Below are 26259 nucleotides of genomic sequence, written 5' to 3' on the forward strand. Positions count from 1 at the left end.
GAATAACACGCTTTGATACTGGACTTTTGTGGCTAATACCGATAATCTTTTTACAACTATTAAAGAACTGTGGACAAGATACAAACTGAGTGGGACACACATAGTTTAAAAATGAACCAATCAGTGCTCTCTGATGGACAAAATATGTAATGTGACATTGTTTCTAAATTACCTCTAACATACAAATAGTATATTTGGCATTTCTGTGCTGAAACGTCTTGTTGCATGTTGGCCGACATATACACCAATAGAGATATATACTGTATGTGATAAGCTAATAATAACCCAGTAATGACACAAAGACAGAACACAGATAAAAGGGACAGCAGTATACACCAAACAATAGTAGAAAGGTCTGTCGCTTTAAAAAACAAAGCCAAAGGCAGACATCAGAACCTGGCATGCCACCAGCGATTGCCTTCATTCTCTACAGGCGGGACAAATTGGACAAAAAGCCTAATAATCCATTCTGTTTTGTGTGAGCATCTCTGTGTTTTGTGTTCTGTGTGTGTCCCTCTCATCCACTCACCATCTGGGGAGAACTGGTCTTTCTCAAACACAGTGATACACAGGACGTCCTGGTACAGGTCTTTGATGAAGAACTGGCAGTTGAAGTTCCACTTTGGATTCAGAGTGTCGCTGATCGGTCGGGAGGTGTAGCACTGAGCGCCCATCGTCAGCTCACAGTACGGATTACTCTTACCTGGAGAGAAATGATATATTAAAATTAAAATTAGAAATGTAAAAATGAAGACTGGACTGTGAATTGATGTGGATGGACACAGGGCACAAGGCCTTACCGTTGGGTTTACAGGCTTTGAGCTCCTGGGCTTCAGTGACAGTTACCAGCAGTCGGCCGATACCGCTGGACTTTAGGGAACGTGCTAAAACAAACACACCACCATTAGATGTAGGCCTACAACACTCCATTACAGATTCTGAATAATGTGTGGACGACTGTGCCTGTGTTTACCTTGGTAAGCCTTCTCTCTCTTTTTCTTCTCCGTCTCTATGAAATGTTCAGATGCTGCTTTGATCTTCTGGACCCACGTTGTCCTACCGACACAATAAATACATCAGTCGTTTTAACATGGTACGATCGGCTTGATGATGAAGCTCGACAAGGTATACATGTGCATGCGTACCTCTCATTCAAGGTGTCAGTTTTGAGAGTGTAGACGCGATCGATGTGCGAGACGTGGAAGAGCGGCTCATCACTGGACGGGTCGGCTGGCATTTTCACCAAAACCTCATTGAGAAACAGTGGCTGGAGAAGAAAATGTGATGAATCACATATGGACAGAGAAGGAAAACGATAAGAAATACTGTTTATAGACTTCACCTGTGCACTCTTTCATAAATAATCAACGCAAGCAGGACTTTAACACCACAAAGGTATTTATATTCCTGTCTAAGAAGAGTACCTAGCCTCTTGCTTACTGTTTTGTACATCTTCAGCTGGATGTTGGTCTTGAGGCTGAATAGCTTGTCTGGTCCCGAGGAGGAGAAGGGTTTGGCGCTGTGTGTGAGGAGGAGGAAATCGTTGAAGAGGAAAGCCCACAGCTCCCTGCTGCTTTTGGTTTTGTGAAGCCGACCGCTGTGGAGCAGCTTGCGAGGCCCGAGGCAATTGGTCAGCGAGTTGAAGACCAAGTGCTGAAAGAGGAACAGGGAAGAGAGTAAGGCCTGACTGAGGACAGGTGTAGTACAGTGAGTGCTTTAGTGAGAAAAATGCTTCCCTTCCTCGAACAATCCAGCAGAATCTAACACGGGGGCACCCACCATAAAATGCCTTGAAGAGGGTTTGATGTACATTGATATAAGTCGTGCCTGAATGCGTTTACCTCTATAGGTCCCTCACACTGGACGTGGCTCTGTATCCACTCCAGCCGGTCTGAGTTCTCCTTCTCCCGGACTCCCTCGTTGACCTGAGAGCACAGCTCCTCCGCTCGCTCCAGAGCTTCCCTCAGTGGGCCGCGATCTGCATGACCATCAGGGGTGTGCTCCAGGATCTGACCGACCAGGAGGAGGAAAAGCAGACAGGTTAGAGAGAGACATGGAATCACTTGAATATTGGCAAAAAAAAAAAATAATCCACATACATTCTTTATGAGTAGAGGGTAGCGAGTGATCCTCTGCATGGGCTTCAGGAGGAAGCTGGACAGTGGCATTCCTTTACAGCGGTAGTTAGTGGCTATCTTCTGCTCGAGAGGAGGCAGACAGTGAGAGAGAGAGAGATTTATATTCTGTTGCATCTAACAGAACCATGCGTGCCTTTGTTTCTATCTATCTTCATCTGCAACTTGTACCTTGAGGAAGTCTTTAAAGTCAGGCTGGTTGTGGGTTTTGCTCTGCAGCAGGGCGGCGGCGTTGAGCTGGCAGGAGCAGAAGCGGATGTAGGGCTGCATGTGCGCGAGCTCTGAAGCCAACAGGTCCCCTATCAGCTGAACCGGCATGTTCTCTCCTCCAGTCTTTTTACGGACTCGCAGCGCCCTGGGAAACGAGGATGATGATGTAAAACAGGATTTTTGTTACATCGTCATAAGTAGGTGCTAAGCCAGATATAAAACTCAACTGAAAACAATGACTCAAACAACATTTTTGAAGTGTCAAATCTTGATGATTTACGTGGGATTTTCCCTTAAATCTTTTTTTCTGTGTGCAGTTCCTCCATTTAGCACATAGTAGCCAGAAACATCTATTTCAGTGTTGCAAAAAAGATGAAGAAGAGTCACAACATTTACCAGAATGGTTCACACAGATGGGTGTGTGGTACCTACTTGAGTAGTTTGGTGTTACACATAATCAGTTCCCTCCAGTTAACAAAGATCACTCCCATCTCAACTTCAGTTAGACGACCTGACTCAGACATGGGCTTGTGAAAGACCTGAGAGACAGACGAAAGAAAGAAAGAAAGAAAGAAACCTTTAACTCTATAAACAACACCAGTGGTTCAAATTCTGTAGAAAGGACAAAATCTGTGACAAGGGTTTGTGTAAGTCTCCATGAAATGTGTTCTTCTGTACCTCTAGAACCAGCTCCAGGTCTTCCACATAGGTCTCCTCAGTTTGGATGAGCTCATGGATGTAACCCTGCCTCTTCCTCTCCTGAGGAGTCATGGTGTCCAGTGTCATCAGGTCAGCACACCCTGCAGCAGAGCGCGCACATGCAAACATGCGGGCATGCAACACAGAAGCATGTGCAACACGCACAAACACTTTCCTGTCAATCACTAGTACAGTGTCTGAGAAAACACACAGCAAGCACTCACATCACAGCATGTTAAAATCTCCCTTTATTATAAGTTCTATGATATTTTATTTACATTTAATGCACAGACAAGAGTGAGGCACATTGTAGTTGCAGTACATGTACTTAAGGAACATACCAGGCAATGCTAACGCTAACAACACTGCTACCAAAGGATGCTGAATTAAAAGAAAAACAAAGCACCTGTCACGGTGGAGCGCTCATTCCAAATGATTGCATAGGTGTGAATGAGTAAAGTAGCTAATGCTTGAGCTAAAGAGCAGTGGAAGACTCAGTTGTAGTTCAAGTCTTTGAGGTACAAACTTGGCAACTTGAAAAGTTGGGACGCAAATGTCAGCAGTGTGGTGTCATTATCTCTAAATCTACTCTTAACAGTATGCTAATATCTGCGTGTTGTTCTTTGCTGGTGATATCACAGTTCAGTATAGGATGAGTCTCACTTGGAAGCATTAATAAATGGAAGAGTGCATAAGGAGTGAATAATAAAAGTCACAATAAATTAGTTTTAGTACGAGCAATGTGCTAGCAAGGTTACTGGTGATTTAAGCAACAGTGAGTCTTCACATTGGTCCGTTTTAACAAGGTTTAATGTTGTTAGTGCAAGAATGAGTGACCCTGTTAAGAAATTCTTTATCGTACTGATTCATAGCCTTAATTTAGAAAACTAAATAACTTTAGTTTGATGCCATTTATATAATATTTTCATTATACTGTGTAACCAAACTCTTGTGATCCATATTTCCATTTATCTTCAGAGAAACTACTCATTTCATGCCTTTGTATCAGAGGGACAAAAACACGTCTAGCTGCCTCTACCTCGCTCCCTTCGTTAATTAGTTAGTTAAAGAAACATCAAGGGAAACATAGGAGAGGAGAGGGAGAGCGAGCGGGATGAGGGTGAGAAAGAAATGCCTTAGAGAAAGAGACAGGAGGAGAGGAAATTAAAGAGAGCAAGCTAAATAAATAAATAAATAAATAAAAAGGGATCAAAAACCAAGGAGCACAGAACCCCGCAGTCCTAAAAGAGTGAGGTGGAAAGCGCAGAGCTGGGCTGTTCGTGCCGGCGGCTGGGCTTCCTGTTGCGACAGGGCAATTCAGATTGGATCAGACAGAAGGGGGGACGAAGAGGAGGAGGAGGAGGAGGAGGAGGAGGAGGAATAGACAGAGGAGGAGAGAGGAAAGCCAGCATTACTGTCCTACAGAGGAAACAGAAAAGAGAGATGAAGTGGAGGTGCGGGAGGGGGGAGGTGAGTGAGATGAAGGAGAGACGGAGAGACAGCAGACATTAATATAGTTTTAATATTAATGCTAGACTCATACATGCAGGTGCATTAATAATGTATTTCTGGAAATGCAAATGTTGTTACTAATCACATCAGCTGGAGCATGATGGTAATTTCTTACATTTTATTTCTCTGATGAAGCGCAGACCTTGTGTGTTCTGGGGTGTGTGCAAGTCAGAGCATGTTCACTTGAATTAAAATTTCATTGTGTTTTGTGTCTGCAGCCTTAACAAGTTCATCCTAATTAAACGTCCAGTGTGTTCACTCTTGTTAACATAGATCCACTGCTGCGAGGAGAACACGCAAGCTATGAATACTAATTCAAAACACACACCTCCTGCTTTAAAAATGGGCCCTTTTCTTGTCATCGGACCAGCTATGTGTGAATGAGCAGTGAATACATGAGTAGAATCACACCCTTCCCACAATAGAGCAATGATCGGTGTAATGTACACACAGTAGTAAGTGGACACAGTGGACAGATGCATTATATCTACCCATCAACCTCCCAGTGAAATTTACACAAATGTGACTGATTAGGATGAAAAAATGTCCCAGTTTAAACTAAACAGTGGGCGTTTCATTTTGTTCTGTGACCCAGTGATTTGTTGATTTTGGGAAATACCCTTATTCACTTTTATTGCCGAGAGTTAGATGAGAAGATCAATACCACTCATGTGTCTGTACACTAAATATGAAGCTACAGCCGGGGCACGCTTAGCTTAGCTTAGCATAAAGACTGAAAACAGGCAGAGACAGCTAGCCTATCTAGCTAGCTAGCCTCGTTACATTTAGGGAATGAGATATAACATTATCCAATCAGCTTCAGAAGTCCTGGACGGCAGCTTTTTATGTTAGCTTTACCTGTGGACATAGCCAGGCTAACGTTTTCCTCATGCTTCCAGTTTTTATGCTAAGCTAACTGCCTGCTAGCTCTACCTTTATTTAACAGACAGATATGAGCTTCTCCTCCAAACTTGGCAAGAAGGCACATTAGCATAGTTCCCAAAACGATTTCTTTGAATGACTTGAATTTGTCGGTGCAGCAAGTTCAGTGATATTTAAAAGGCCCAACCCTCTGCGCTTAGACTGAAGGAAATTCAACAATTATTTCACTTTTTGTCTTCATTTAAGAAGGTGTGATACAACATTCATTTCAATAAGTATCATACCCAAAATATTTGGGGGATTGAGCCTTTTAAGTGCAGTGGGTTCATGTTCACTAATAATCCCTCAGTGATTGACAGAAGCTCTTGTAAGCTTACCGTCAGTCTCTCCATGCTCTGACATGGATAAGGAATCTGCTGGACCTGGAGTGAGCCAAGTCAACCAATCAGATTTTTCAGCATCATGGAAGAAGTTTGTTTCTACAGCTGATAAACAAACACCAGTTTCTATTTGGTGCCCAGTGTTATTTTTCCCCATCAACAGCACTCCCACAATTATTGATTTCCCCTCAAATGGTATGACGGAAAAATATTGTCCCTCTGAGAGAAACTGTTAAGGCAGAAAAAAAATAATAACCTTGAGGTTTACTCACATTGCTGGCTGGGGTCTGATTCTGTTGTCATCTTCACGTAATTGGTGGGCAGCAGGCCTATGACCCCACTGGCGTCTCCTTTCCACCAGTCAGGGTTGGTCTTGTCCAGGATGTTGATCAGCTGACCCTTGGAGAAGCTCAGCTCATCCCGATTGGCAGCGGTGTAGTCGTACATTGCAATAACTTGGCACACTGAGGGATCAGAGGCACAAATGGGGTTTTATAAAGGTAGTTAGATGTTTCAGTTTACTGAGTGGAGCGGTTCTAGGAATGGCAATGTTGGTCGGTCGATCCACCACTTTGGTCCAGATTAAAATATCTCAAAAACTATCGGATGGATTGCCATGAAATTTTGTGCAATCATGGCCCCCAAAGGATGAATCCTACTGACTTTGATGATTCCCTGACTTTTCATTTAGCTCCACCATAAGACTGACACTTGTGGTTTTAAGCGAAAGAACAATGGGATGGATTGCCATGAAGTGTGGTACAAAGCAGGGTTGTCAAAGTATTTGTGGCCTTGAATTATCAGTTTACCACTTAAAATGACTCTGGAGCAGCACCACAATCCAAATAAGAAAATGTGGGAGCAAACAATAGTGTGTCAGGCGTCACCTGGCAGAGGGGAGGGGGAGGACTTGCTGCTGGAAGGGCCGAGGAGCTTGACGTGAGAGGAATGAAACCAGCCTCTCTGCCGCTTCTTGCCTCGAGCCTGGAGGGAGAAGAGGCCAGTGAGAGCAAATCAGTCTCTGCTGTTCAGTTCTGAATTCTAAATCGAGAGGTGAATTGATGAATCGATTTTGTCGGGCAGAGGGCTGAACCTCCAGCATCTCGGCAGTGCAAACAACAACAATCTATACTGAATCCTGATGGGTCTTTGCTGGTGATTTATATTCACTGTCTTCATAAATCAAGCCAAAACTCAGCATAAAGTCTGCAGAATGACGAGAGAAAGATCGCTGTTTTCATTCTACGTGACCAAGCTTAATACAAATTAAGATCAGCATATTCATTACTGAGAGCATTGTACAGTTTGACAAAGCTGTGATAATATATGTACTGCAACAATGTTGACTTAAATTTGTCTGAACTGTCCACCTCTTGCTGCCAACTTGACTCAGCTGTCTCATTACTGTGTCAAACGGTTCACTGACAGCTTAACCAGAGCTGTGGCTGCAGCCTCAGCACAAAATAGGCAGTGAGGATTGACCTCTCATTGCTGTAGATATATGACCTATAGACAAACCCATTATTACTCCGGTGACCTCCTATCCACCTCTCACCAGTTGTTCATCTGAGCAGATATAAAAACATCTACAGTATGAACTGTTTGGGTGCTAAAAGAAAGCTTAGCACATGATGTACATGATACCTGACCAAGTGTCTTGTGTTGCGACACATTTTTCTTTACAATCTGTTGATGAAGCATTAAATACTTTTCATATTATTAAATATTTCATAGTTACATTTTCTCAGTTTCCTTCAAACAGAGGCAGAAAGGGTGGCAATGTGGATATTCAAATATTTGACTGTGGTTTTAAGAGAACTATGACGGATTAATCATGCTTACACAGTGCTCCCAGGTGCAGTTGACCTTGAACTGTACATCAGCATTTAGAGCCAAATGAATGCCTGAAGTGAAACCTTGTTACCGACATGTTAAAGTTTAACAGCTAACATTATTCTTTTATTCCTATTTTCTTAAAAGAAAAGACTACTATAACTCTCAAAGGGCCCCTGCAGCTCTAATGACTGACCTGCAGCTCCCCGAGCCACCAGCCGGTGGAGTTCTTGGCCAGGACCACGATCAGTTGCCCTGGAGACAGACGCAGCTGATGCATCGTCGGGGCGACGACAGAGGTGGTGACTGCCTGGGCGATCTCTGTTGACCAAACAGAAACAGCTGAGGATGAATTTAGATCAGGTAAATGTCAAGAGCATTGTGGAATGAGTCTTTGTGTGCGTGTGTGCGTGTGTGTGTGTGTGTGTGTGTGTGTGTGCGCGCGCGCAGTATTTGTGACTCTCACCAGGCTTTTTGGTTGGTGCTCCAGGTTTTGTCGTCTAAATGAATAAAGTAGTAGTAAATTAATGAGTGAAGAAATAAATTGGTAAACAACATCCAAAATTAAATATACATAATATGGAAGCAAAAAATATTGTTAGGCTTGCTGCTACAGATTATTGTCAATATATAGATTCATCTATTGATTATTTTTAACAATGGATAAATTTATTTGTAGAAATGCTCATCACAGGTTTCCAAAATTGCTTATTTTGTCTGATAAACAATAAAAAAATTCCAATGGTATGATTGATTGTCATCTAGTCAATAAGCTGAGTAAACTTTGCAATATTAATTTACTATACAAAACATGTAATGATCACACTGATTTATTGTGCTTCTATTATTACAAACATTCCAAATTCAGGTCAGAAACAGCAAAAACATCAGTTCTAATAATACATTTTTCTTATAAATACAACTTGACTCACCTCTGGTTCAACAGGTCGGACATAGTTGGAAGGGAACACCCCAGTCTGATCCCCGATGCATCCTCGCCACCACTCTCCTTCTCTCTCCGTCACCATGACGACGTCTCCCTCAACAAACGTCAGGTCCCCCACCTCTGGGCTCTCATACGTGTACAAGGCCACATACTCTGGTTAGGACCAAATACAAGAGTGCAAGTCAGAGCCACAGCTGGTTAAGATGAAATGTAGAGACCAGTTTTCTACAGATAAACTCTACTTACCCTCTAGCTGAACAGAGTCAGACATGTCAAATGCATCCACACTAGAATGGGAACAACACAAAGTGACATTAAGTCTTTCGATCAACTTAAATTTAACATCAGAGGTGTGTGTGTGTGTGTGTGTGTGTGTGTGTGTGTCTTCATACTCTGTATTGCCACCCAGCTCCAAAGTGACATAGCTTTTGGGGAACCATCCCTGTGTCCCGTTGAGCTGTCCCAACCACCAGTCTTCTTTCTGATGTAGCACGCTGATGATGTCACCCTGTGAGAAGCTCAGCAGCGCAGTGATGATGTCACCCACACCGGAGGAGAGGTTGAGGTGAGTTTCTGAGGTGGCTGACCACGAGGAGACGGCTTGAGCCAGCAGGGGGACCGTGGGCTGAGGAGGGAGATTAGAATTAATCTATAAAATCAAGTAAACCATAAAATCAGCCTGTAGGCGACTCATCTATATATAGAGCAAGTTAGAATAACGCTATTCACCTGAATCTTTCTGACCATGAGACATAACCTACAAATGGCAGACCTACTAACACTGATGTTATCTATTGGGAGATGGAGATCTGCAAATGTCTGGGTGAGAGAGGCAGAGAGCGAGAGAGGAACTCCCAACAGAGAAAAACTATAAATATACAGCCACGCTGCTGTTCAAGATATATGTGTGTGTGTGTGTGTTGGTGTCAGCAGCCGTGTGTGTACCCCAGCCAGACCTAGTTCCTTGCCCGCCAAAGCTAGTTTACAGCTCAGATATACTACGAAGGCAGACATCACTACACCAACAGGAAACGCCGCCTGGGGGCAGCCAAAATCAAGCTGCAAACACAACACTGACATATTTTCACCTTACAAAGCTGATAAGGCAAACGGTTGCTTATTTACTCACTGAGCAGATAAACATTAGCATTTATTCTTTTTTGGCCACCTGACTAATGCAAATCCAATATTTATTCTCCTTTTAGCTCGGTTGCGTTTGCTACCAACTCCTGAAGGAAATTTCTGGCTCTTGAGCTGTTAAATGCTCCACTACGTTCAGCAGCCGGTAGCTAACTGCTGTTTGGTGCATCCGGTAGGATGTAAAAAGTTGATGCATCACAGCCATTTTGCTGAAAACAGCTGCCTACTGCAGCTGGAGATGACGTTGATGACAGCGGTGGATGATAATTATATGTGGGTTTGTCATTACAAGTGACTCCTTTCACATTACACATTTGAATCTTAATAAACAGGCAGGGAAGCCCCAAACGATCCAAAAGCTCATGTCATTTTCCGACAGTAGGTATCAAATGACAGAATAGCTGCATGTAAACTCTCTCTAAAAACCTTTCTGAAAAGACACCATGAGAACTTTTTGTCCTTGTGATGCCTGACGACAAACAAAAACAGATAACTCCCATGTTGCTCCTGAATAAAACATGGCTTCTCATCCAGAAAATGAATGCTAATCTCTGAACTGACACAGCAACAAAACAGGGTTTCAATCTGCATCGGGAGTAGGTCACTAAAAACTTTATCTGTCTATTAGGAGTGAGTTTTCTTTTAAGAAAACCAAGTCAGACCCAATTCACTGCATGCCTGGAGTTAAAAGTAAACACAAGCCAAGCTTTCTTACCTGTGAAGAGTCTGATTGGGCAGGAACAGTGCTATCGTCTGCTACCTCCCCATCTGGGACTCTGGGTAAAAGAGGAGGAACAAACCATTAGGGAAGGAGCCAACACAAGAATAAAAACAACCTATCAGCACTGTGGCATAAATTAAAGTCCAAGGTGACTGTTACAGACTAGCAGACGGCAAAAAAAGCACAAAACTGTACTATCTTTAGCGTAGCAGAACTGAAATATCACAGAGAAAATGTCTTTGAGACTGTTTGTTCCTGTATGTTACCCTGTGTGAAGCGGTGGTGGCGGAAAGGACATCTTTCCAGGTGAGGCAGGGGCAGTCTCAGTAGTAGTAGACAGGTCAGGACATTTCTCAGCGTAACTCTGGGGGAACCAGCCCCTGTTTCCGTGGTAATTCCCGCACAACCAGCCAGGCTCACCGACGGTCTGCTCATCCACCTGCATCATGGAAAACACAGTTTAATCAACCACAAGCACTCATAACAAGCTGATGGTGATAAACATGTTGGTTCCCAACAGCAGCCATCTTTTGGATATCAGGGACAATTACACAGCAATCATGCACCATTAGCGTGTTTAGACACCCATCACACAAACATGTCATGGTAGTGGGGTGTGAACAGGCCTGTGTGCATGCATTATGATCATTGCACACTGACACACCAACTGCTTGCTTCACGGTCATTTATACGTCTGACAGCTCCCTCTTTTCAATTGATCCTGTCCATTTCTGCCCTGAAGCCTTTCAATTATATTACAAACTAGCTTTGTTATTGTAAAACTCTAACTATATCTCTAGTTATGCCAATGAAAATGCAACCACAACTACAGTTATGTTAGCTAACTAGCTAATGCTAGCATAATAATAATGCCCTAATAAACAATGTGTAAATGTGTAAATGTGATGTAAAACACCACTTATTTAGTGATGTTTTTTCTACTTATATGTACCTATCAAATGTAAAATTGTTTTGCGGTGTAAAATCATGTAGCTGAGTGATGACAGATAATGACAGTTGAGACGTGGTCCACAGTGAACATACTGTTCAGTATACCTGACAGAAATAACTAATAATGATGAACAATTCCTCTTTTGACTTACTTAAAAAGAGTTTGGGAATTGATACAAAAACAACATTTTCTTAAAAAGCAAAAGAGGTTACACATAAAGGAGGAATAATTGGAATATGAAAGGTTGACAGCCCACCTATGCATCTAAGTGAATATGTGAGTGAGTGTGTGTTTACAGTGTGAGTGTGTGTGTCGTACCTCTATAAGGCAGTCTGCGTCTATACCCAGCTCATCTGTGTTTCGGGCAACAAACGAGTAAAGAGCTCTGTATGTGGTCAGCTTGGAGGATCGCTGAGCCACCGACACCGGCTGCTGCCCTCCTCTTTCCTGCTCTTCTTTCCTCCTCCTCTCCTCCTCCTCCTCCTCCTCCTCTTTCCGTTTCCTTTCTTCCTCCTCCTCCCTCTTCCTCTTCCTCTTCTCCTCCTCCTCCTCCTCCTCCTCCCTCCTTCTTCTCTCCTCTTCCTGTGCTTTCTCCTGGGCTGCTCGGAGGCGAGCCTGTGCCTCCCTCTCCTCCTCCTCCCTCTGTCTGGCCCTCTGCTCCTCCAGGAGTCTCCTTTGACGCGCCTCCTCTTCCTCCTTCTCCCTCCTCTCCTGCTCTCTCCTCTCTTCCTCTAGCATGGCCTGTCTGTGGGAAGTAAATGCAACTTTTTAAAGGCTTCACAATACGTAAAAAATCTTGAGAAACGAAGGAGATTCAAGTTAAGTATCATGAATAATTTGCTCCAAACAAAGACAAATATAAGTCACACTCACCTGGCTGCCTCCTCTTCCTCCCTCCTCTGCCTTTCTATCTCCTCCTCCCTGCGTCTCTGCAGCTCCCTCACTTTCTCCTCTTTGACTCTGTGCAGGTCGTCCAGGACAGCCTGCTGCCTCACCTGCTTCTCCCTCAGCTCCTGATGCAGCCACAGACCAGGCAATGCATTAGAGAGGAATAAAAGACACAAGCATCAACTAGTTTAACAATGCAGGAACAGTGTTATGATCAGCCACAAAGCACAACACAACTGTATGCACGCTTTAATTCTGCTCCAACCACAAAGCAGCTGATGTACAGTACTGTATATTACATTTGTACTCAATCTATAGAAAGTAAAAGATGTGTTTTACTCATCTCTACGTGTGGTGGTTTTAAAAAAGTGCTTGATAGTACACAATCATTCCAAACATGCAAAACTGATGATGATGACTCAACTGAAAAAGGAGCCAGCCCACAAACTGGCAGTCATTCACAGAAACATGCAAATGTGTGTACATATGTATGAGCTGATTTCAACTTTTTTCTCTTTCTAACACACAAGTTGTGCAGGTTAAGCATTGTGTGTGTGTGTGTGTGTGTGTGTGTGTGTGTGTGTGTGTGTGTGTGTGTGTGTGTGTGTGTGTGTGTGTGTGTTTTACCCCCAGGGTGCATCCTGTTTAACCAAAAAAACACAGGCTAGAACAAATCCCACAGAGAGAAACAACAAAACAGGGAAGACATGGTACCAAAGCAGAGCTCCATTTAATAATGAGTCAAAAGACCAAAAAAAAAGCAAAGGATGAGCAGAGAGATCGGCTCATCGCGGGATGAAAAAGGAAAAGAAGATTGTGGCTTAAGGGAAAACAAGGGGTGAGATGACAAAAAACATAATAAGAAGGGTGGTGGAAAAGATTACACAGTGGGAGGTAGAGAGAGAGAGAAAGAGAGGAACAAAGATAACCTTGATGAGAAGGAAGAGCTGGCTGAGGCAGGCCAGCAGAGACAGAAGGCCCCGCAAGACACAGTCATCCATATCCCCAAGCTATGAAAGAGACACACAGTGTGATGATGGAGGGAGAGGCCAGAGGATGGGATGGACAGAAGGTGACAAAAACACAGCAAATGTGATCATAAACAAAACAAGTTTATAAGGAGGATAAAAGAAAAAATTGGAGTAAAAGGAAAGCAGAAAGAAAAGAAGGGTCAGAGAGAAACAAAACAAATGAAACAAGAAGAATGTGAATTAGTAAGAAAGATGTCCAGGTAGTTGGAAGCAGAGGAAAAAGAGAGGGAGGAGAGAAAGAAAGGCGTTAAAAGCTTTGCAAAGCAGTTAAGAAAAGGAGACAATTGAACAGACCAAAAAGAGAAAGAGCAGGCTTTTTGATGCTGCAATCATCAGATTGAGGATATATTGAGGAGAGGGCATGAAATCATTCATCACAGGTATTGAATTATCAGGCTTTCTGCCAGCAAATGGGTACATCCGAGTCTGCATGTGTACAATGACGGTTAGGTAACAAGGTTTTCTTCGCCTGAGGGGTGAAACTCTAAAGTTACCGTGACCAGTTGAATAAGATTTCCCAGCAGCATTTTAAGTGGGAAACTCCCAGTTTTTGTTCTTTTCAACGAAGGAAAGAAAAGAAAAATCCCTACAAACCAGCTTCTGGTTCGCAATATTGGTGTAATCCATCGTGTAGCGCTGTTGTTTTATTTTGCCGTACCGTCGTATTATTCTGAAAATACCCAACCTCTAGCATGCAATAAAAGTCAATATATGCATCAAATTTCTTTGCCTTCTTGCAGGGAGTGTCTGTGCATAACGTATGGAGTGAGCCAGTTGATTAGCTTAGCTATCATAAAGACTGGAAGCAAGTTGTGTCAATAACATTAACAATTATATCATAACAATAACATATTACATATAACATAACATATTTGCTGATCTATTCTGACTGTATGCTACACAGTTGGACAGTTTTCATTCATTTGTAGGGCATGAAAATCCATTAGTACACTCTTGAAACAAGCTTATTTTGTGTGTATAAGTTAAGTCAATACCTTGGCATCAATTATTGTTGGTGTTACATAATCTTTGTGTGGTAATGCAGTTTAAACCCAGTTTGACAAAATGTAATGCATCATTTATGCTCAATGTGATGTACTACACAACTCAAGCAAGTTTTAAGAGTCTGCGTCTTGATTTTTATACCAAAGGGATGTGGATGAAAATCAATGGATGTCTAGAACGGTAGGCCAAATACGTTCAGATTTCTAAAACATGTTACTGTGTTTTAGAAGCTCTGCAAAATGGTTAGTTGTGATGAAACTTTAAACCATAAACAAGCAAAATCACTGGTATGCTATGTTTGCTAGATTGACAGGTGTATTAGCATTTCACAATATTCCAAATCTTGATTTTCTGCCTCCAACAAGCTTCTTCAAAGCTACAAAGTGTTTCCTAAACATCTATGGGTGACATGTTTTTCTACAGTCTGTGGTCTGAACTACTCTGTAGTAGCCTGACCTGGCTCATCCTGGACTAATTTGGGTTGTGTTGAATTGAAATGTTCTAAACTCCTTTGAGACAGGCTAAGAAGGTCATTACCATCCTCCATATCCTGAATCTGGTCTGTGCTGACCACTGACCTTAAGCTCCTTGTTGTACTGCTCCATCTGGGCCAGTTTGTCTGTGGTCTCCCTCTCCAGAGTGTCAAGCTGGTCCTTCAGCCTTCGGCAATTAATACCTTTCTCCGTCACACTCCCGTTCAGAGAGGACAAAGCCACCGCTACAAGGCAAAGGTCAAAAAGGGTCAGAGACAAGAGAGAGAATTCAGGGTCCGATTTTTTGTCGTGTGTGTTGTACAAGCAGGAGTTTGTCACCCACAGGGGAGTTTGTTGAGGCTGATGTTTCGCAGCTTCTCGGTCAGCCTCTGTTGTTCTGGGATCAGCTGTGAGAGCTTCCTCTGCCAGTCCTGTGGAAAACACATACAAACAGGAAATTAAAAAAACATTCATAGCGATAATTTACCTGCAAAAAGTGTGAGGCAAAACACATTTCCTTAACCTCAAACTGAAGCTGCAACGTGTTGATCTCCGTGATGCGCGTGTCCCTCTTCTGATTGACAAGGTCCACCTCTGCCTTCAGAATCCGCCTCTTGCTCTGAGCGTCACGGAGACGGTCTGAGATCTGCTTGTGCTTGTTGCCCTGTGAGACCGGGCAATTGGTATCAGTGTGCGCCCCAGTAACACAGCAAGATTGTATGAATGTTAGTGCAGTCTCACCACAGCCTCCAGCTCCAACTCTAGACTCTTTTTTTTGGCCCTGAGTTGGGAGATCTCTTCCTGCTCCCCCTCTCTCCTCCTGCCCAGCTCCTCTTTCTTCCCACGCTCCCACTCCTCCCTCCGCTGGCGCTCCATCTCCTGCTTCGCCGCCTGAAAGTATGAAGAAACGTGGTCACCGGACATAGCGGTCTGGAGGTTCAGCATCTCACAGGTGAGTCTACGTCACCCACTCACCTCCTTCCTCTCCATCTCTCTCACTCTCTCCTCCTCCCTCTGTCTCTCCATCTCTCTCTGCCTCTCCAACCGCCTCTCCTCCTCCAGTCTCCTCCGGTTTTCCTGCTCCCTGGCCTCCCTCTCCCTCCTCTCCTGGGCCTCCCTCTCCTCCCTCTCTCTTCTCTCCCTCTCCTTTCTCTGCGCCTCCTCCAGAGCCAGTCGCCGTTTCTCCAGCTCGGCGCTGCCTCGTGCAAAGTTCTCCTTCAACTTGTCCTCAAAGGACACTAAGAAGAGAAGAGAGACATATGACACAGAGGAAGACCAAGGAGTGACATAAACACAACATGCAGTATCTAGGACATGCCATACCACTGCTCTTGGTCTTTTGCGCAGGTTCTATCTCTGTTGTGTCTATTAAACAGGGAGTTATGTAGGGCCCCGTTCCATTAACAAGCTCACTGGACTTGATTCCTCCTCTGAAATGAGAAAAAAAGAATGTCAGTGGTCGTAGTAATGAATGTATTAATAAATCCTGTGAGTGTGTCAATCTGCGTGTTACCTGAGAGAGGGAGGTACCAGGTCTTGAGGCAGTGTGAGGGGTAGAGGTCTGCCAGTTTTAGCCATGTCCACCAGGTGCATGGCCAGAATGAACTCATCACCTTGTAGCTGACCGTCCTTATCCACATCTGCCAAGGTCCTACATATACACAACATGTCACATCGTAAAGCAATAAAGATGAAATCTGTAACTTTCTTGGTGAGAATATCATGATTTAAAAATAATTGTTTTCTTTGGAGGCAGCGGAACAAGCTGTAAAACATTGAGTATAACCTCATAAGGTTGTTATGGGAAACAGGCTACTGTTTCCCATAACAACAATACTCATACATCCAGCAGACACAGACTAAAATTCATTTACAGTGTTGATTCTGACTGCCTCGTGTACAGTAGGTTTGTAAGAGTTTTTTTTTCCTGAAAACAGCTGCCTGCTGGCAACTGAAAACATCACTGATGAGAGAGTGAACCAAAACAATAAACCACGACAATGAGCTAAAAGATGCTAAAAAGCTGTAATCAGCAATATAGAAGACACAGAAATAAGGTGGGGCAGAGTCAGCAGTATAATTTTGGATAATCTTTCATGTTCATGTCATCATTTCAACAACCTTTCTCTGCCGTAGAAGCCAACTATGTGTGGAACAGTACAGATTTTCAGCATTAACACCAGAGAAATCCACAATATTCAGCAGTTTTGATGTTCCCTCTTTTGTTTCCCATTTTTAGAGCTTTTGTTATTTACAGTGGTGAAAAACTCCAGACATCATTTGCAATTGGTAGGTCACGTTAAAGGACAAGTCAATTGCCATTAAATAATATTCATGAAAAGTTTTGTGCCATAAATCATGGCAGTAAATTCCACATGATTACGATTAAATGGCATTATCCATCTACGTGTGCTGCCTGTGACCAGTGACCAAAAGACACTATTATGAACTCAAAAAGGCATGCAGCCTGAGATGTGGTTACCTGCTAGATCATACATGGCTAAACACATACACACAAACCTTATACTCACCAGATGGTAGCTAGCTGAGTCTGGGTCAGGTTGGACGCCATCAGCGCATTTCTAACCTGAGGTCCTGCAAAGTTAAAATGACATACAGAAATAACAGCAGAGTGAATTCTCACGCCACCTGACGTGTTTGTGTACGTCTGACTGACACGTTCTGTCAAGCGGGGTTCAGCGCAATCACAAGAGTACGTGAGTGCATGCGTGTGAAGTGAAACTGACCCAGACTGTGCTCGGTCAAACTTTGGAGAACACCACTCAAAGGCAGCCAAGCGGTCCTGAGAACCACGTATTTGTTTAGGTTGGAGTGTGTAAGTGTGTGTGTGTGTGTGTGTGTGTGTGTGTGTGGGACCTACCTGACAAGTAGCCACTCATGAGCTTGTCTAGCGTGTTGAACTGCTGGCGGTACTTGAGTCTGGAGGCCTGTGGAACAGCCCAATCACTTGCGCCCGTCTTCGGAGAGTTACTGGCCAACGACGTGGTGGAGGAAGAATTTGAACTACGAAAAGAGAGAAAGAGAGGCATGTCAATATGCCATGATATCATCTAAAGGGAAATTACACAATAATATTATGTGGTCAGTGTTCCCTTACTCCCTTGTATTCAAGCCTTGACTTTAAACCACTAATTGCCTCGAGACTCCCCGGTGTTATTTCTCAGCTCTTAATTAGCTGTAGAGTAAGCTGGTGCAAACGGCCACGTAGACAATGACTCTCTGAAACAAGACAGCACTGCACCCTCAGGCAATGCTAATCAGCTATTCTGTTTTTATTATAAACAGTGCCTCTGCAAGAAAAGCAAAAGGATAGGCTGAGTCGATGATGTGCATTTGAGAAGAATGTGTTTCTCTTCAGTCATTATAGATGGGTGAAAACATGCAGTACTCGGAGTAAAAGGAGAGGTTTTAGGGAGACAATGGGAGAGATGCAGCGTGGGATCCTCCCTCTGCCCAGGGGCTTTTTTTCTGTGTGTGTGTGTGTGTGTGTGTGTGTGTGTGTGTGTGTGTGTGAAAATTAGAGACACCAAGTAGGCCTGTAAAATACGCTTATATTAAAACTCGTCATGGGTCTGAAAACAAAAACAGGACAAGTGTCTTGCATGATATAAGAGGATGTCACATGAGGACTGGGAGGTTAAAGTGATGTGGGCGGCTGCTGGATCAACCTGTACTGGTGTTTGACTTCCAAACACTCCTGCTGCCCTTATTACTGCTTGCCGCACCACCTACACCTGAGGTCAGGGCTTTTTGTATGAAGCACTGGGCCACTCAAAACAATACATTCAAAATGAAATCAGATACTACTCCTATCCTTTTTCCAAACCACACAAAACACCCAGAGAAGGATCAAGGATATTAGATACTGCTATTGTCTTTCTTTGAAGGGAATCTGGCTGTTACTGAAACTGCACAAAACCTCCCAGACTCCGGTTTCTGCTTCGTTTACTCCTCATTACATCCCACTACTGTAAGTATTCCAGGCAGAGATTAAGTGCTTCGTAAAAAGCACAAATGAAAGTGTGACTGCCGTAGACGCAGGATGACAAACTGCTCCCGTTGCAATCCGTCCCGTAGTTGTCAAACTATTTCGCTACAAACTTTGTGAACTTTGTGGAAAAGTCAGGGGATCACTAAAGTCAGTAGGCTTCAACCTCTGGGAACCAGGAATATTTGTGCAAAATTTCATGTCAATGTTGTTGAGATAAAACACCAATGGGGTGGACCTCGTAAATGTAACTAGATGAAAAAAGTAATATTGACCTCGTCCTATAAGAATGCCATTTGATTCCAGTTCTCCTCTAATGTTTGTGACTCTAAATAAGCCCACTTCCTACTGTTGCCAGCTAGAACATCTGATTTCAAAATGCCCTTCCGGCTCTCTGTGTTATCTCGGTGTTTCATCTCTGCCTGCATTCCGATCCTCAACCCTTCCCTGCAAAAACTCTGAACACTGAACTAATGGGCTGGTAGTGTGTGTTATACCAGCTGTTCCCTTAAAATCACTGTATAATAAATGGTGCATTTTAGAAATCCTCTCATCTCCCATAAAACTTAGTTGGAAATTGAGTACTTGATTGTAAATTTATTGACAGAGGACATACTGATTAAAGAGAAGGAATCTTAAGCTCATCAGCAGGTCATCTGTAATGTGATGTGTCATGAAATGCTACATGCCACGTGAAAACAATGTGGACCTTAAGAACAACATGGGCAATTCAAAAATCAGCAAAATTCTCTTTACAGGCTATTTGGAGGAGCCAACATGGTTATTTAGTACAATATGCATTTATTTACATTCTGGGTCTCACCTGCTGGATCCAAGGTCAAGCAGAGAGTTGGCCTTTGACATGCCGGTGGGTGGAGAGAACGCCATAGGAGAGGAGAAGCCAGAGAGAGGCAGCGCTGCAAATAGGATTGAAGGCAGTTGGTTAATAGTTAAATATCATTTAGAAGTTAATATTAAAAAAAATGTGGTGAATGCTTTAGTGCATGTGTGTAAATACATACTGATGCTTATGCAATCAATCTGACATACTGTAGACGTGCAAGGTGCAGTTGCCCTTGAACATGTGCACATCTAATCTTATCTCCTCATAATTTACAGTCGCAGCACACAGAGCTCCGGCAGCAAGGTTATTGACATCTGGCTAAAAACAAAGTGATCGCGGCTGTCTGCAACCCTGCGCTACAGAGGGTTCGTCTCGAGAGCTGTGGCACTGACGGATTTTCTTCAGCAAAGAGACGGGGGGGATAACAATTGAGGGAACAACAAAGAATAGAGAAATTTCACACTCACTCTCATTAGATTGTGCTCGAACAGACAGAGTGAGATTAAAGAGAGCAACCGAAGGACAGATGGAGGAGGTGAGAGATGAAAAGAACAGACTCAGATAAAAGAGAAATCTAAGAAGAACTGACTAAATGAGTATGTATATATGTGCACCCACACCTGATATCAATCACTTTTTTATTATCTAACAGGTACAGTAACTGCAGCAAAGACTGCGGTGACTTGTCTTCTTGGGGATTAAAAAGCAGCTCTTACTGCATACCGCAACATGCATACACATATATACAGATACTTCCATACTCATGTAATGCATGTGCGCACCTCAAGACAGATATGAGACCTCAGGGGGTAGATAGATAAGATTCAGCCCTTTCATGTTGCATGTGTAATCCACACCATATTAACACTGCACCATGAACGTGCAAGACCTGAATAACTGACCCTGATACACTAAATATTACACACCAGGATTGAGTTGTAAAGTCACAGTCTCAGCAGGATAAGCAATGATTGGCTGCATGACTTTATTTTATTTATATATACACATATGGAGAAATCAGTGTACTGATGAGTTAGTAGTATTTAAATGTCCGGTCACATATGTCAACCTTGTTTCATATCATCCCTTTTACTCTTCATTCAAATGTGTCATATGTTAGCAAGCTAACGTTAGTTTTGTCAGTTGGTTCAGTTAGCTTAGTACCCAAAATGATGAGAACATGCATAAGCACATTTATTCTTCTCATTTTACAGACTGTAAACCTGTATCTGTGTTCCCAGCTATAATGCTACGGCAGTGACATTGTTTGCATGTGCACAAGATAATCTCAATAGCTGTTCAGCATAGATATGAAGCACAAGCTTCTTATCTATTCACGTTTTTTTTTCAACATTCTCTTTTGCATTTAATGTCAAAGTGACGTATGCCTGTAATTAAAATGAGTTTGTCTGAATGGCTCTGGAACATAATCCAACCTGTTCAGCGTACGTTCACCTTCTTTATCCCAGGTCAAGTTTGAATGAATTGGTGCTAATCCACTAATCAATATCTATCTTTATTTGTCCCTCGAGCAAATCAGAATGGTTCCGCTGCAGGACCAACCTGCATTGTTGGGAACAAGAGGTGGGGTGAGGAGGTTGAGATTGCCGTTGGGGAGTCCACAGTTTCCCAGGGAGGTGATGAGGGGCAGAGTCATTGTCGTTGGCACCAGGGGTTGCACAGAGTGCATGTGGGGGTTAGCCGGCATGGGTGTTAGGATGGGCATGGCTGACATAGCTGACATGGAGGACAGACCGACTGACAGGTTTGGCATAGAACCCATTCCTATTAGGAGGAAACACACAGGTGAACATGAAGAGATCAAGAACACTGTTTTAGAAAACAGACTAACTTGAAACGTTACATTTAAAAATGGGTTACTTTCATTTTGTAAAAGGAAAACCCTGAATTTACTGTAACTCAACTGAGTGAAAAAGCGTTATTTGTGTCAATCAAGGACTTGAGCTGCCTATTATTCTACTTCTACCATCATTTTGTATAATAATTAATTTTTTTCAAATACATAATCATCCCATTTTGAAATAAAACTCTTCAAATGTACGAGTTCTTTTTCCTGAGGGACTGAGGAAATAACACTTCTAAGAGGTTAGCCTGTAAGAGAAGAAATTAAAATATAGTGGTTTTGAAACTGGATTGTGGCTGTAATATCCTCAGAGAAAGTTTTACCAAAGCGTGCCGATGAAGGGATGGTTGGAGCCGAATTGGAGACGGGAGGTTGCTTCATGACGACTGGCAGGGAAGAAGGTAAGTTCCGTCCCTGAAGTTTGAGTTTAATGAGCTTCATAGCGATGGAGAACTCCAGTCTGTCCATCTTCCCATCGCTGTCCATGTCAGCTAGGTTCCTGCAGGAGGAGCAGAGAGAGAGAGAGCTGAGGTATTATATGATCTGTTTATAGCAGAGTGCATTCCTAGTATTTTTTTTTCTTTAGTTAGACAATAGAAAAGGGAAGAGTTACACAAGGGACAAGGTTCTGGTGGGAATGAATTCCTGTAGTGTTATTCACACAAACGCCAAAACACCCACACACACACACACACACGCACACACGCACACACGCACACGCACACACACACACACACACACACACACACACACACACACACACACACACAGTCTGTTCTAATTACAGTACACACACGCTTTCTCCCCCCTCTTACACACACAGTTTACTAGGTGGGGTCGGCTGTGAAGGAAGTGAGAGCCCAACAGGAAGTTAAAAGCAGGCCAAGAGGACCAAACTGACCAAAAACAAATGATGCATCCACAGGCCTAATTGCTCTGGCGTAACAACACATGATTTTGACACACTAAGTGGTCAGTTGGTGCTTACCAGATCTCAGCCAGGACAGAGGCAGGCAGGCCAGACTGGAGGAAGAACTTCCTGGCTTGTTCTCCTGAAGACAGACAAAAACAATCACTGGGGTTCAGAACCACTGATGACACTTCTTCTTGTGTTCTTCATAAACAAGTATTAAATCGTTAGTTTGTTATGACAACTGCCTACCTGAGACATAGCCGAGGACGGGGGTGAGGGTGTCAAACTGTTTGTCGTGTTTCCCCCTCTCCTCTGGAGCGATGGCCCACACACTGGCTCCGCCTGGACAGAACCAAGAGACAATCCTGACTTTTGAGGTTCTTTAAAATCACAATGAAACAGGATTTTAAGATCATCTTGCATCCTAAAGTTGTTGTAAATCCTGTTCAAACACAACATCTTTAATTTGCAAAAAGGTTATACTGTGAGTGCTGTGAGCTAAATGCTAACATCAACAATGCCAACATGCTCACAATGGCAATGCTAACAGTTCAACTGTTCAGCAGGTATAGGCCTAATGTTTACCATGTACATAATCTTAGTTTAGCGTGTTAGCATGCCAACATTTGCTAGTTAGCTCCAAGCACAGTAAGTACAATTAAGGCTGGTAAAGTTTTGCAGGTATTTGGTCATAAATTAAAACATTTTATTTTGAATTGATGGTGGAGCTAGATGAAAAGTCAGGGGATTACATTTCATCCCGAGGAGGACAGGGAAGTTTCTACCAAATTTCATGGCAATCATTCAGCAGGATTGATCCTCTGGAGACCATGAATGACTATAAATCAACACAACATCAACAGTTGTTACTGGTACAGCCATGCAAAAGGAACTTGAATGTAAAAACATCCTAATTTATCATAATACCAGCTACGTTTTTGAGTCTGAAACTTTCATAAATATAATAGAGCCATTTCTTAGGAAGAAAAACATTCTGTATACAAGAAGAAAACTTCACAGTTTGAAACAATATATGCCCAATATGTGGGCTTTGCTCCACTCGTCAACACACACAAATGCAGCACCACATTGAAAGTTCCCACAGCAGAAATGCTCATTCCGAATTCAGTATTAAGTGTCTTTTTTAACTTCACCATCAAAAAAGTCTGCACAATTTCCAACCCAAATGAGATCTCCCTCTCAGATGAAACCACTCTTAACCAACTCCCGACAATGATTAATGTATAAAAATGTCCAGTCAGCTTTTTTTTCTCTCTGCTCCGCTCTTGCATATCTCAAGGTAAGTTCAGGGTTGGCAATGAATTAAATATGAAGTCAAATGTGCTGTGTGAGGGATATGAAATGCAATTCTTACTCAATTTCATAAGACGTCTTTAATAGAGGGGGATGAAAGATTATCATCGGAGCTGATAATCAATTAATCATAAAGGCAATCCTTGAAATTAATCAAATCATAACATGATCAGGGCATACTTCCTTCATTTATTTTCCATAACTTGAGCGTGCTGAAGCCACTTTTAAGAAATAGATTGACTGTATGGACATTGTGCACAGATGGATCTCTCCATATGGCAGTAATTGCATGGCAGAGATGAAGATAGGAGACAATGGCAGATAATGAGTCCAGACAGCAGAGATAAAGACGGAGAGTGATGCACAAGAGATAAACTCGAACTAGAGTAGCTGAATGACGGACTAGTTTATCAACCGTAAACTACATTCAGAGGGAGACAGAAGGGTTGATGTATGAAACGGCCAAAGCTACAGCTGTAAAGTGGATAGTTGCAATGTTGCAGACGGAAGTCAACTGAGGGGAAAAACAAACAAACTTTGTCTATCAGCTCTCATGGAGTTCACTTTCTAAACAGCTCATCCTCCTCAGGTCGGCAGCGACAGACGGGCCTCCCTGATGCCAGTGGCTGTTACCATAGCGATCACAGTGGTACAAGCCTCAAACAAAATGTTTACACAGGGTTTTTTTTCTGCAAGTTTAGTGTGAAATAAAGACAACACGCTGAGTTTGTCCTTCAAATGATTCACCTCCTATCATCATGAGCTCATCTTGGTATGAAAATGTATGGTAAACCAAAAGAAATGTGCCCGCAATCATTTTTATAAAGAAAACAAGAATAACGTGAAACTGAATTCAACCCCAAACTGATCTGTGATTGAAAAAAACACTGGACATGGTATGTTGCTATAGTGAAAGATTTTATCTGAAAATACTCGACACTTGCCATGATTTCGATAAAAATAAATATGTATGTGCAGAGTACACAAAGATGACATATATGAGGTATATTTGTCACTAAATCTGGGTCACAAGTTTGTAAACACGACAGTTGTTTAAAAAAACAAAACTGAATCTATAGCTGTTATTTGGCCTTGGGTACATTGTTCTTTTTTGTCATATGATCCATGCAAATATATAACAATTATGTGATTACTTTTATTTATGATGATGTCATATTCCTTCCTGACCAACAGCCTACTTGAGATACTAATGAAGCGACTCTGTTTCTGATTCTTATCCTAAGATGTCAGCGGCAGAGAATATCTTACACAGGAAGTTGTCTCTAAACTTTTTTTTTGTTTTAACAACACCATTATCAGGGGAGACTATCTGTAGATGCAAAAGATTCAGAGAGGAGGAATGAAGGCGCAGAGCTATGTTAAAAACTACAGCTGTAATATTGTTATTAGGCAAAATGCAATTGTTTGTACCGTTTTGTGTGTATATCTTTATAGACCTGGTATCTAGGGTGTAATTTATTCACCAGCTTCAGGAAATACCAGCCTGCCCATGATGGAGCGCCCTCCCCTGCGCTAACCCAAACACCCCACTGGCTCTTGACTGCAGCACACACACAGATTACACACACACATCCCTGAGGACTGACACGAAGTTACAGCTTGTATGCAGCCAGAACATTAAATGTGAGCAAAGGGAAGAAGATTAAAAATTTACCAAAGTGTATGACCAGATATAACCAAAAACTGCCAGCTGCTTGCTTCACTGAGAGATGTCTGTTAGCAAACACTCAGGCCGACTGCCTTGAACCGGTTTCAATATCTAAACAAACTCACTCTACCCTAAACCACCACGGCAACACCTGTTCAGGTGTATGCTTTTTCCCTGACAAAGCCAACGTTAGCAGCTCGCAGCGCCCGACCTAGTTTTTGGAATTGTCAGCAAAATGCAGCCATAAAAAGGAGAAAGTAATTAATCTCGCACAGAGATGTGAGTATTCCTCACATTGTCTCGTTGGCTTTGACAGACCTCATTTAGAAGCTATTGCAAGTGAGAAAGGGAGGCGATATTTAGCACAGTGCCACTGGGACATGTAGCTAGCATGGCCACATCCACTGGCCTGTCAGTTGATGCGGTGTGTGTATCAGCGTGGGCTGAATGCCCTGTGAATATCTGGGGCACTGCAAAGCTTCTTACACAGCAATGGCAGAATCTATAGGAGTCTTCTGAGGCTTGATGTGTTGGAAACATACTGCCACTCAGTGTGAAACCAGACAAAAATGTGCCAGATTTCAGGATATGTAGCATATAAAAAGGTTAATACCACTCTGTCTGAAAGGTGAAGGTGAAGCTGGAGAGGAGAAGTTCGCTTAGCTTAGCGTAAAGACTGAAAGCAGAGGGAAACAGCTAGCCTGGTTCTGCACAAAGTTCTGCTTAACAGCACCTCTAAAGTTCACACTTTATATCTCGTTTGTTTAATCTGTTCAAAAGTCTAAGTGTAAAAACAACAAATTGTGGTTTATGTGCCGGACTGTTTCTTAGCTTGAACC

At 42.7% G+C, this 26259-nt stretch overlaps 1 protein-coding gene across 2 annotated transcripts in view; it reads right to left on the reverse strand.

Moving 5' to 3' along the window:
- Positions 1–26259, reverse strand: part of LOC139301859 (intersectin-2-like) — a 34404-nt gene that overhangs the window by 808 nt on the left and 7337 nt on the right. The window contains exons 3-38 of one of the 2 annotated variants that reach the window (XM_070925340.1): positions 22687–22779; positions 22513–22576; positions 21848–22023; positions 21224–21445; positions 19640–19733; positions 17689–17831; positions 17339–17402; positions 16321–16458; positions 16131–16237; positions 15783–16045; positions 15549–15698; positions 15331–15471; positions 15151–15238; positions 14913–15052; positions 12284–12423; positions 11729–12155; positions 10725–10897; positions 10453–10513; positions 8990–9222; positions 8844–8884; positions 8584–8750; positions 8118–8151; positions 7848–7972; positions 6706–6802; positions 6091–6282; positions 5816–5860; positions 3024–3145; positions 2778–2884; positions 2307–2490; positions 2100–2198; positions 1842–2009; positions 1441–1653; positions 1146–1267; positions 974–1056; positions 801–884; positions 530–703 (exon numbers count right to left, since the gene is read on the reverse strand). In XM_070925340.1, the coding sequence (XP_070781441.1) occupies positions 530–703; positions 801–884; positions 974–1056; positions 1146–1267; positions 1441–1653; positions 1842–2009; positions 2100–2198; positions 2307–2490; positions 2778–2884; positions 3024–3145; positions 5816–5860; positions 6091–6282; positions 6706–6802; positions 7848–7972; positions 8118–8151; positions 8584–8750; positions 8844–8884; positions 8990–9222; positions 10453–10513; positions 10725–10897; positions 11729–12155; positions 12284–12423; positions 14913–15052; positions 15151–15238; positions 15331–15471; positions 15549–15698; positions 15783–16045; positions 16131–16237; positions 16321–16458; positions 17339–17402; positions 17689–17831; positions 19640–19733; positions 21224–21445; positions 21848–22023; positions 22513–22576; positions 22687–22779 (4974 nt within the window). Of the gene's footprint in view, positions 1–529; positions 704–800; positions 885–973; positions 1057–1145; positions 1268–1440; positions 1654–1841; positions 2010–2099; positions 2199–2306; positions 2491–2777; positions 2885–3023; positions 3146–5815; positions 5861–6090; positions 6283–6705; positions 6803–7847; positions 7994–8117; positions 8152–8583; positions 8751–8843; positions 8885–8989; positions 9223–10452; positions 10514–10724; positions 10898–11728; positions 12156–12283; positions 12424–14912; positions 15053–15150; positions 15239–15330; positions 15472–15548; positions 15699–15782; positions 16046–16130; positions 16238–16320; positions 16459–17338; positions 17403–17688; positions 17832–19639; positions 19734–21223; positions 21446–21847; positions 22024–22512; positions 22577–22686; positions 22780–26259 lie in introns of both variants that reach the window. The other variant, XM_070925339.1, reaches the window with a different exon arrangement.

This window comes from Enoplosus armatus, chromosome 19, assembly GCF_043641665.1.
Source record: "Enoplosus armatus isolate fEnoArm2 chromosome 19, fEnoArm2.hap1, whole genome shotgun sequence".
Taxonomy (NCBI): domain Eukaryota; kingdom Metazoa; phylum Chordata; class Actinopteri; order Centrarchiformes; family Enoplosidae; genus Enoplosus; species Enoplosus armatus.